Genomic DNA, 12,120 nt, shown 5'->3' on the forward strand with positions numbered 1-12,120 from the left:
AGCCAACAACTACAAGTAAAATTAGGCTGGGAGGAGTTTAGAGAGAGAAAGGTGGCTTGGAGTAGTGGCCAAAGCGGGCTATCAAACGATATGAACGGGCTTGAGGACGACAATATTGGAATGTTAGTAAAAGGGGGGGTAGTGGGGTGAATTTTGGAAAGATTTGTACTGGGCGTGCTCGGGACAGGAGAGGTAGCTGGAGGCGCGAGCACTGTATTTGGTCCAATGGCAGAAGGTTTTTGCTGCACTGCTTCCTTTTTTATTACGATAAGAGTTCCTGGGTTGGTTGATGAAAATAAGTAGATTCTAAAGCCCCATGTCCAACCGTTTAACCAAGAGTTATCAGTGGGGAGTTGTACGGTGAGATTTAGTTTTTCACAGTTTGAGTCACCAAAGGTAGATAAGGTGGTGCGTTTACCGAGTGTGCAGCCAAGGGGGGACCATTTTAAAGTTAGGTAGTGATCAGGGGCGGAAGGTTTCCAATTGGTAGCTAATGTTTCACTCCCCCAGTATGCACAATAGTACTGGTTGGGAGTATTGCAATATTGTTTTCTGGGGTTGGAGGCTGGGCACATGTAATATTGGGCTTTGTTAAGGCATGGTGTGCCGTCTGAACATTTAATTAGATCACTGGCATAAACAAGGAAGGAGGGGCGTCCTGCTGTAATTTGGGTTTGCACAACTGTGGAATCTTCCCATCGTGCCAAGGTCCATTTCCAAGGCTGGTGGGGATTGGGATCAAAGATAGCGATACTTGGCTCACTAAGCATACTTTGCAAGAGAAAATGTAAGGTGGCAACTTTAAATAGCAGTAGGCTTAACAAAGCCATACTAATAGAGGCTATTGGCTCTTCTTGTTAAGGGAGACAAGCTAGCAAAGTAATACACCCTACGACGCACAAATATGCTATAGCAAGCAGTAATCTTTCTAACGGATTCCAATCTTTTGGGGCAACGGTTGCTAATCCGGCTGCAAACAGCAAAGCCAGAAAACCAATTAATAAAAGCCAATAGTAATTCAAGTGGTAATTCATGTGATTAGTGATGGAATAAACCTGTAAGCAGGACTTCTTTCCACTTCCGGTTGTGTGCGGGCTGGTCGTCTCCGGATGGGTTATAGCAGGAGTTATTGATGCGCTGGAAGAGAGAAGAAAGATATTTTTCTCAGGGAGAGGCTTCTACCCTGGAAAGGTTATCATTAAGAGGAGGGGAGGGAAGTGTCTCAGGGGTTTGTTTCGGCAATGAGGAATTAATATGTTTTATCAGCCGTTCTGGAAGCCAACGAGGACCTTCCCTCTGTTGATCATATATGCAAGCAGAGCCTCGTCCCCAAATAATCACGGGGTCAGGCCCATTCCATTCTGACATTAAGGGGTCACACCACATAACAGTGGCTTGTTGCGTTTGTGTTTTGGGATGCCAATGTCTGTCAGCTGCAGATTGTCCTTCATCATCCAGAGTTAGGAAGTTAAGAACAAAAAGAGCATGATGTAAAAGGTCTCGAGGTCGTTGTTTTGTGAGATTGAGAGTGCTTTCGGCCAGGCGGCACAGGGCATTTTTTAAGGTGTGATGTGCTCGTTCTACTATTCCTTGCCCCTGGGGGTTATATGGTATTCCCGTAGTATGCTTAATTTGTAATTGTTGACAGAAGGTTTGAAAATTTTTTCCAGTATATCCAGGCCCATTGTCTGTTTTAATGATTTTAGGTTGGCCTAAAGTAGCAAAGCAGTGTAGTAAATGAGAAATAACATGCTTCGAAGCTTCTCCTGTTTGCAAGCTAGCTTGAGAAATGGCCAGGTTGCTTACAATTATAGCATGTTGGAGGCTTTGCTTGTGCCGCGAAATTTTTGTGCTGCGCTGCAAAATTTTGAAGAGTGGCGCCAATAGCTATTCCAAGGGTTTGAGTGGGCCCGATGCCAGAACAGAGCTTTATGTAATTATTAAGATTGGTATTACGAAAGGGACGGATTGCTGCTTGGCAGGCAGCGTTAGCATTCTCATAGGCCAGGTGCTTGATAAAATCACTTTCGTTTTCGCTAGCCCCAAATAAACGCTCAGCCATGTTTTGCAGGCGGCTAAGGAAATCGGTATATGGTTCATCAGGTCCCTGTCTTAATTTAGCGAGAGAGGCAGTGGCGGCGCCCTTTTGCGGAAGTTTTTTCCATGCTCTAAGCGCGGCCGTTTGTATTTGCGCTAAGAGACCTGGGGGGAATTGAGCCTGCTTATCATTTTGATGGTAGGGACTTTGACCTAAAAATTTATTTAAGGTCCAAGTTTTAGAAGTGGTCTTACGGGCATTACGGGTGGCATATTTTTTACAATGCTCCTCATAATCGGATTTCCATAACAGGAAATCACCGCCAGACAAGGCAGCTCTGGCTAGCTGGAACCAATCGTTAGGAATAAGTTCCTTTTCACTAAGGCTTTCCAGCAGGGCGAGCGTGAAGGGGGCGATAGCGCCATAATCACTCACTGCCTTTTTTAATTTCTCTAGATATTTTAGACTAAGTTTTTTATATTTAGCTGTTGAGGTGGAACTAGCTTCCTCCCGCTCTCCTTCGCTAGAGTTGGCGGAATCTGATTTATTACTCTCCTCGCTATCGCTACTAGAATCGCCATTTTTGGAGCCGGCAACACCATTTTGGGAGCCGGCGGCGCCATTTTGGGAGCTGGCAACGCCATTTTGAGAAGCTTGAGTCTGACTACGCGTAACTGGAAAAGCATAGGTGCGGTGAGTACAATGGAGGCGCGATGAGCGGGCGTTTTCTGGAAGCGAAAGGGCTGCAATGCTTTGAGTTGCCGACCGGAGGTCGGCGAGCAGATCGGCGGCATGCTGCTGCTCCTGTTTAAAAGTTTCTCTAAAATTATCGGCGTGTAGCCGGAGATTTTCTGTGGCTTCTTCTAAAGCGCGAAACTGGGATAAGGGCGTGACTGGATAAGAATGAGAATATGGTTTGAGAAAATCGGGTGCGTAAGGGGGTGGCCGAAACGGAGGAAGGGAGTTATTTTCTAAAGAGGGAGAAATTTTAACCTCCGGTTCCTCCAAAGAGGGAGAAATTTTAGCCTTTGGTTTGATTTCTTGCTGATCGGGCGACAAACTGACTTGACTGGTTGGGGTATTTGGCCTATCCCTGTTAGAATTTTCGTTTAAGGGATATTCAGGCATGTTAATAATTACTGAGCCGCACGCTGAAGCAGGGCGAGAGTGCTCTCTCAAAGCTTCCTCTCCTAATTTACAGAGGTTTTGAACGTCTGGAGCTGAAGAGTGGACTTTTAGAATTTCATTAATTAGGTTCCAATAAGAAAAGGCGGTAACCGGGACCTTTTCAGGACCAAAGGTTCGAAAATAATCTTTTAAACAATCTCCGACTCTTAGCCAGCACTGGTGGTCTATAGTACCTTCTCGAGGGAACCAAGGGCAGGTTTTTAACAGGAAATTAAAAAAGCGCGTGAGATCTTTTTTCTTTACTCGTGTTCCTCATGCCTTGAGTGATTGCTTAACTTGACTAACATATAATTCGTGTTGGGAAATTCCTTGTCCCATGATGAGGGTGGGGGCTTACCTTTTGTTGCTTTCTTTTCTTCTTCTTCTTTCCTTTCGCCAGCACTGATCGACTGGTGAACGGATCTGTCTCGCGAGCGCGCTTCCCCGCGGCGATCCCGGGTGCGGTGAGTGTGAGAGCTCTCTCCTTGAGTGCAGCGTTCTGTCCCTCGCAAAGCTCGAGCCCCACGTTGGGCGCCAGTTGTCCCGGCCCACGGGACGATCAACCGAGGCTCCAGCTCCTGCAAGGGAAGAATGGTATGGGACAAGAGACACGAAGAACGACAGCAAGACAGGTTTCTGATCAAGCTGCAAAACTTTATTGAAGAGGCAGGGTATATATACTCTAAGGTAGAGGGAGTGGCTAGTACGAAAGGGTGGCGGCCTAGGATTGGTGGCTGCAAAGGTGGGTGGCGGTCTAGGATTGGCTGCTGCTGTTGCTAGGGCGGATGGCAGATGTAAGGCTAGCACAGGATTGGTGGCTACTGTTGCTGGGGTAGAAGGCAGGTAGTAAAGCTAGCACTCTAGGCACGAATCTTAGGCACGAACGGCTATCACTTCCGTAGAAGGCTGAGGGCAACTTAAGCCGCTATTGCATCAGCCCTAGTGGTCATGTTGCATATCTCCGGCATCGCTGAGGGTGGATTTTATACATGCTACCTTAATCGTCCCCAACACTCTTTAGTTAAAAATTCCTTAGAGGCAATATAGTATTTTTAAATGAGATTTTTCATGTATTGTTTCTGTTATTCTTTCTAAATCAACTGAGATTTCCCTTTTTTCTTTTTATGGGTGGATTAAAAAATATGTTTATTTTCAGTGGCAATTGTTTAAAATAGCATTCCATGGTGGTCTCTAAGGAATAGATCTTTGGTTTCTATCCAGAGGGTGGCAGAATTTCTCTTTAAAAAAAAAATTTTTTTTAATGCAAATAAACCTCCCCTGCTCAGCAATTATTTGATTTTATAAAACTGGCCAGGATACAGATAAGCTCCAGTCAATTATTATTAAAAGAATGTTCAAAGTACCGAAGGTAAAGAAAATAAAATATTATAATACACAACTTCTGAAAATATTCACATACTCTGTAGAAAACTGTTTACAAATCAAAAAGCCGGACATTGGCGTCAGGATTCTCCAACTGGAGGGTAGTCTCAAGGTGACTATATCTTGTTGATTCCTTTCCCTCCACCCCTCACCAGTTTCCCTTTCAGATAACTCAAAAATTTTCTCTTCTTTCCCCCCTTTCCACTCCATTTCTGTTTCTATGGTTTGTCCGTGAGGTAGAGAAATACAGAGAGATTCTTGAAACTTGGTGCCTTCATGAAACAGAACTTTTGTTTAGACTCAGGTAACTTGCAGTCCCTTTGCTTCGCTTCCTTTTGTGTCTATATATATCAGCCACCTCCCCGCTACCATTACTGCCCCCTGTCCCAGTCCCTGCTCCCCCATCCCTAGCACCACCTCCAAAAAAGAAAATGAAATAAAAATAAAATATAGACTAAACAAAAAAGACCCAGAATTTAAATGCAGTAAGTTAAATCAGGTATCTCTTCGTAGTCTCCCTTGTTCTGAGGTCTGCCACAGAATAATTTCCGAGGCTTAGTTTGCAAAGTTATACAGCCTTTCATATTTGCTTTAATTTGCCTGTCCAGTTTTATATTCTCCTTTCAAAAACCTTTCTCCTTTTACCATAGAAAATCACGGCTCCAGGCTCTCCCACCCCCTTCTCTAATTTCTCTTTATCTTTGTTGACTCCTTTGATGTGGAAGCCTCATGTGGTGGCAAAGGCTTCTCACAGGGTTTTTGTAATCTTCAGTTTCACTCAGCAGTTTTGTTTCTTTGAACAGTCATTAAAAAAAAAATACAACTTCACAAATAGGTATCAGACAGCCACTTCCTTAGGACGTAGGAAAATTAATTCAGAAGGAAACACAATGCATGTAATTAACACTTACACCTGCCACCTAGTCCACACTATTACTTCATCTTCCCAACTGGCCATGGGTTGGAAAAACTGTCAGAAAGAACATACCTCAAATATCGTTTATTGCTGGTAATTCAATGTATGTAAAGTTGTGAGTTTCTAAATTAAGAGGTAATAAAAATGAAGAAAATTGAGGGGGGTTAGTAGATGAGTCATTTTTTTCTGCACAATTATTGTCACACAGCTGGCAGTACAGTGTGTTGATTGAAACCATTGGCTCTGGTTTGAATCCCAGGTCAGCCACTTATTAGACAAGTTATTTAATCTTTCTATGCCTTAATTCCTTCACCTATAAAATGGAGATTGTTTTGAGAGTTAAGCAAGTCAATACATGTAAAATGCTTAGAATAGTGCTCAATGCAGTTAGTTCTCAATCAATGTCAGCAAGCAGTAATAGTAGAACTAGTATACATAGTTTATTTAATTAAGAGTTCTCCATTTCTTTTTTCAAAACTACTTCTTGGCCTTAAACTGTGCAAATTCATACTGTACAATATCATGAAAATAAAAAGTACTGAGGTAGCAATGATTAAATATTGATTTCTAGCTCTTATTCAAAATCTAATTTATTCATTTAGTCATTCCAGAGACATATATTGTGTTTATGTGTCAGGCCTTATGCTGAACACAGGGACTTCAAAGGCAAATCAGATACCATTCCTGATAAAGAGCTCATAGTCCAGTGTGTGATACAGACAAGAATCAGATGAGAACAGCACAGCATGAAAAGGGCCTGGATGAAGGAATGTCTGGGGTACCTACCAGCATACCTGGGAAAGGCCCTAAACCAGCCTGGGGTTGGGATGATTGGGGAAGGCCTGAACTGGTGGAAAAGATGGTGCTTGAACTATCCTGAGGAACGAACAGAAGATAGTCGGGGAAGGGGGCTATTCCAGGTAAAGGAGGCAACATGAGCAAAGGGCAAAGGCACAGAAGCTGAAAAGTGTTGGAAGAATTTGGTGAACAAGTAATTGGTATGGTTGGAGCTTGGTGTGGGACAAGGAAGGGGAGATAAGAGTAGACAGGGTCTAGGTCTTTATGGGCCTAGAGAACAGGGATTTGTTCCTTGGGCACCAGGGAGCCACTGAAGGGTTTCAAGCAGGGAAGTATTTCAGGAAGATGGTTCTGATTGCAGTCTGGAGAACTGAATGGGGGGGGAGGGAGCAGGGAGCAAGGCTGGGGGCAGGGAGATGAATGAGCCGATCAGCAGATAGTGGCAATTACAAAGATAGTAAGATATTAAACTGATAGCATTGTCAGGACTTAGTAGTAGGTTGATTAAGGGAGATTAGCAAAAGATAATTGTCTCAGGACCTATCCAAATTGGGCTGCCTCTCTCTCTGCTGTGATTCAGATGGCAATAGAACAGAAACTACAGGACACTAAGAAACAGAGATAAGGTAAAAGTCTCTGCTCCCCCTTCACACCCTATCAAATGCAATGCCAAATACTTCAAGGTATTATACAAGCTTTCAGCTTTCTTCCCCAAACTGGGTTCTTTAATGATCCAAGCAGTCCTGGGTCTGCCACCTGGAGTGATTTGTTTAGTTAGGAGACCTGATGCATAGGAATGATACCTGTTTAGAAAACTTTGTCTTGCTGTTCTGGCAAAGGCAGGGAATGTTCTGTCCACTTTTAGTACTTTCCCCAGAGGAAGAAGTTGGTAGTTGGTGGGAAGAAGGCAGGTTCTTAGAGGATGGGGATAATTTGGGCAGGTAGAGGAGAGACATCCGTACTGTATTAGTTAGGGTTCTCTAGGGAAACAGAATCAATGAGAGATATCTATGAATACAAGATTTATAAAAGTGTCTCACGTAACTGTGGGTATGCACAAGTCCAAATTCCATGGGGCGAGGCGGGGCAAAATGGTGGATTGGTGAGATGTATGTTTTAGTTACTCCTCCAGGGAAGTAGGTAGAAAGCCAGGAACTGTGTGGACTGGACACCGCAGAGCAATCTGACTTTGGGCATACTTCATACAACACTCATGAAAACGTGGAACTGCTGAGATCAGTGAAATCTGTAAGTTTTTGTGGCCAGGGGACCCACGCCCCTCCCTGCCAGGCTCAGTCCCGTGGGAGGAGGGGCCGTCAGCACTGGGAACGAGGAGGGAGAACTGCAGTTACGGCTCTTATCGGAAACTCATTCTACTGATCCAAACTCCAACCATAGATAGACTGAGACCAGACACCAGAGAATCTGAGAGCAGCCAGCCCAGCAGAGAGGAGATAGGCATAGCAAAAAAACAGCAAGACAAACTCAAAAATAAAAGCGGATGCTTTTTGGAGTTCTGGTGAACATAGAAAGGGGAAGGGCAGAGCTCAGGCCCACAGGCTCATTTGCAAAACCTGAAGAAAAACTGATCTCTCTGCCCCTTGGATCTTTCCTTAATAGCCCTAATTGCTTTGTCTCTTAGCATTTCAATAATGCATTAGATCTGCCGGGAGGGCCCTTTTTTTTTTTTTTTAAATCTTTTTTTCATTTTCTAAAACAATTACTCTAGGAAGCCCAATACAGAAAGCCTCAAAGACTTGCAATTTGGGCAGGTCAAGACAAGAGCAGAACTGAGAGCTCTGAGACAAAAGGCAATAATCCAGTGGCTGAGAAAATTCACTAAACACCACAACTTCCCAAGAAAAGGGGGGCATCCTCTCACAGCCATCATCCTGGTGGACAGGAAACACTCCTGCCCGTCACCGGCCCCATAGCCCAGAGCTGCCCCAGACAACCGAATGTGACGGAAGTGCTTACAATAACACGCATACACCACAAAATTGGGCGTGAACATTAGCCTTCCCTGCACCCTCAGCTGGTTGTCCCAGACTTGGGAAGGTGGAGCAGTGGGAATTAACAAGCCCCATTCAGACATCATTTCAGCAGACTGGGAGCCTCCCTACACAGACTGGCAGCCCAGAACCACCCTGGGGGGACAACACTCACCTGTGACATAGCACAGTCATCCCTTAACAGAGGACCAGGGGGTGCAAGGCCTGGAAGAGGGACCCATTCACAAGTCTCAGGGGCCATACACCAATACCAAGGACTTGTGGGTCAGTGGCAGAGACAAACTGTGGCAGGACTGAACTGAAGGATTAGACTATTGCAGCAGCTTTAAAACTCCAGGAACACCAGGGAGATTTGGTTGTTAGAGCCGCCCCCCTCACTGACCACCCAGACACACGCCCCTTATACAGGGCGAGCAACACCAACTACACACGCAAGCTTGGTACACCAACTGGACCCCACAAGACTTACTCCCCTACTCACCACAGAGGCAAAGCGGGGGAGAACTGGCTTGAGGGGAACAGGTGGCTTGCAGACGCCACCTTCTGGTTAGTCACAGAAAGTGTACTCCACGAAGCTGTAGACCTGACAAATTACAGATAAGGATTTCAATTGGTCTACAAATCCTAAAGGAACCTACCAAGTTAAGCAAATGCCAAGAGGCCAAAAACAACAGAAAATGTTAAAGCATATGAAAAAACCAGACAATATGGATAAACCAAGCCCAAGCACCCAAATCAAAAGATCAGAAGAAATACAGTACTTAGAGCAACTAATTAAAGAACTAAAGATGAATGATGAGACCATGGCACGGGATATAAAGGACATCAAGAAGAGCATGGAACAGGATATAAAGGACATCAAGAAGACCCTAGAAGAGCATAAAGAAGACATTGCAAGACTAAATAAAAAAATAGATGATCTTATGGAAATTAAAGAAACTGTTGACCAAATTAAAAAGATTCTGGATACTCATAGTACAAGACTAGAGGAAGTTGAACAATGAATCAGTGACCTGGAAGATGGCGGAATGGAAAATGAAAGCACAAAAGAAAGAATGGGGAAAAAAATCGAAAAAATTGAAATGGACCTCAGGGATATGATAGATAACATAAAACATCCAAATATAAGACTCATTGGTGTTCCAGAAGGAGAAGAAAAGGGTAAAGGTCTAGGAAGAATATTCAAAGAAATTGTTGGGGAAAACTTCCCAAATCTTCTAAACAACATAAATACACAAATCATAAATGCCCAGCGAACTCCAAATAGAATAAATCCAAATAAACCCACTCTGAGACATATTCTGATCACACTGTCAAATACGGAAGAGAAGGAGCAAGTTCTGAAAGCAGCAAGAGAAAAGCAATTCACCACATACAAAGGAAACAGCATGAGACTAAGTAGTGACTACTCATCAGCCACCATGGAGGCGAGAAGGCAGTGGCATGACATATTTAAAATTCTGAGTGAGAAAAATTTCCAACCAAGAATACCTTATCCAGCAAAGCTCTCCTTCAAATTTGAGGGAGAGCTTAAATTTTTCACAGACAAACAAATGCTGAGAGAACTTGGTAACAAGAGACCTGCCCTATTGGAGATACTCAAGGGAGCCCTACCGACAGAGAAACAAAGAAAGGAGAGAGAGATATGGAGAAAGGTTCAGTACTAAAGAGATTCAGTATGGGTACATTAAAGGATATTAATAGAGAGAGGGAGAAATATATACAACAAACATAAACCAAAGGATAAGATGGCTGATTCAAGAAATGCCTTCATGTTTATAACGTTGAATGTAAATGGATTAAACTCACCAATTAAAAGGTATAGATTTGCAGAATGGATCAAAAAAAATGAATCACCAATATGTTGCATACAAGAGACTCATCTTAGACACAGGGACACAACGAAATTGAAAGTGAAAAGATGGAAAAAAATATTTCATGCAAGCTACAGCCAAAAGAAAGCAGGTGTAGCAATATTAATCTCAGGTAAAATAGACTTTAAATGCAGGGATGTTTTGAGAGACAAAGAAGGTCACTACATACTAATAAAAGGGGCAATTCAACAAGAAGAAATAACAATCATAAATGTTTATGCACCCAATCAAGGTGCCACAAAATACATGAGACAAAGACTGGCAAAACTAAAGGAAGCAATTGATGTTTCCACAATAATTGTGGGAGTCTTCAACACATCACTCTCTCCTATAGATAGATCAACCAGACAGGAGACCAATAAGGAAATTGAAAGCCTAAACAATCTGATAAATGAATTGGATTTAACTGACATATATAGAACATTACATCCCAAATCACCAGGATACACATACTTCTCTAGTGCTCACGGGACTTCCTCCAGAATAGATCATATGCTGGGACATAAAACAAGGCTCAGTAAATTTAAAAAGATTGAAATTATTCAAAGCACATTCTCTGACCACAATGGAATACAATTAGAAGTCAATAACCATCAGAGACTTAGAAAATTCACAAATACCTGGAGGTTAAACAACACACTCCTAAATAATCAGTGGGTTAAAGAAGAAATAACAAGAGAAATTGCTAAATATATAGAGACGAATGAAAATGAGAACACAACATACCAAAACCTATGGGATGCAGCAAAAGTGGTACTGAGGGTTAAAGTTATAGCACAAAACGCATATATTAAAAAGGAAGAAAGAGCCAAAATCAAAGAACTAACAGATCAACTGAAAAAGCTAGAAAATGAACAGCAAACCAATCCTAAACCAAGTAGAAGAAAAGAAATAACAAGGATTAAAGCCGAAATAAATGACATAGAGAACAAAAAAACAATAGAGAGGATAAATAACACCAAAAGTTGGTTCTTTGAAAAGATCAACAAGATTGACAAGTCCCTGGCTAGACTGACAAAATCAAAAAGAGAGAAGACCCATATAAACAAAATAATGAATGAGAAAGGTGACATTACTGCAGATCCTGAGGAAATTAAAAAAATTATAAGAGGGTACTATGAACAACTGTATGGCAACAAACTGGATAATGTAGAGGAAATGGACAATTTCCTGGAAACGAATTCCATAGGGCAGGAAGCAAACTAGCAACTCCAATGAAAATGTTCAATGAACTCCTCAGGAAATGCTTCACTGGGCAGCTGAAGAAGTGAAGGTCCTCTGTTTTGCTTAAAAGTCTTCAACTGATTGATTGGATTAAATCCAGCCAACTGCATTCTCTCATTGTGGGAGACACACCCTTCGTTGATGTCATTAGTCACAGCAGCAGCCAATTGACTGATGATTTAATAAACCAGCCTGTTGGTTTATTAACCAGCCACAACATCCTTGCAGCAATGGTTAGGCCAGTGCTTGCCTGACCAGACAGCTGGGTACCATCACTTGGCCAAGTGAACACATGAACCTAACCATCACACCTATGTAGAGGGAGATATTGAAGATAGAAGAGAGAGGAGAACATTGGTCATGTCAGGGAAAGCAAGAGGGAATAACAACAAGAATCTAAGAATACCAAATCAAGACATCAACAGTCTCTAATACCAAAACCAGATAAAGATGCTATAAGAAAGGAAAACTACAGGCCAATCTCCCTAAATGAATAAAGATGCAAAAATTCTCAACAAAATACTTGCAAATAGAATCCAAAGACACATTAAAAAATCATGCACCATAACCAGGTGGGGTTCATCCCAGGCATGCAAGGGTGGTTCAACATAAGAAAATCCATCAGTGTAATACAAAACATTAACAAATCAAAAGGGAAAAAATCAAATGTTCATCTGAATAGATGCTGAGAAAGCATTCAACACAATT

General features: G+C 42.5%; 2 protein-coding genes across 2 annotated transcripts in view; both read left to right on the top strand.

Moving 5' to 3' along the window:
• The window catches only part of LOC119544302 (myosin-IIIb-like), a 256,724-nt gene extending 253,664 nt beyond the window's left edge, over nucleotides 1-3,060 (top strand). The window contains exon 11 of the mRNA XM_037849676.1: nucleotides 2,611-3,060. Within this exon, the coding sequence (XP_037705604.1) occupies nucleotides 2,611-2,755 (145 nt within the window). The 3' untranslated portion in view covers nucleotides 2,756-3,060. The remainder of the gene's footprint in view (nucleotides 1-2,610) is intronic.
• Nucleotides 3,061-3,609: 549 nt separating this feature from the next.
• Nucleotides 3,610-12,120, top strand: part of MYO3B (myosin IIIB) — a 348,697-nt gene continuing 340,186 nt past the window's right edge. Inside the window, exon 1 of the mRNA XM_037849672.1 lies at nucleotides 3,610-3,669. The gene's annotated coding sequence lies outside the window, so the exon portion shown is untranslated. The remainder of the gene's footprint in view (nucleotides 3,670-12,120) is intronic.

Source organism: Choloepus didactylus, chromosome 9 (genome assembly GCF_015220235.1).
Source record: "Choloepus didactylus isolate mChoDid1 chromosome 9, mChoDid1.pri, whole genome shotgun sequence".
Taxonomy (NCBI): domain Eukaryota; kingdom Metazoa; phylum Chordata; class Mammalia; order Pilosa; family Megalonychidae; genus Choloepus; species Choloepus didactylus.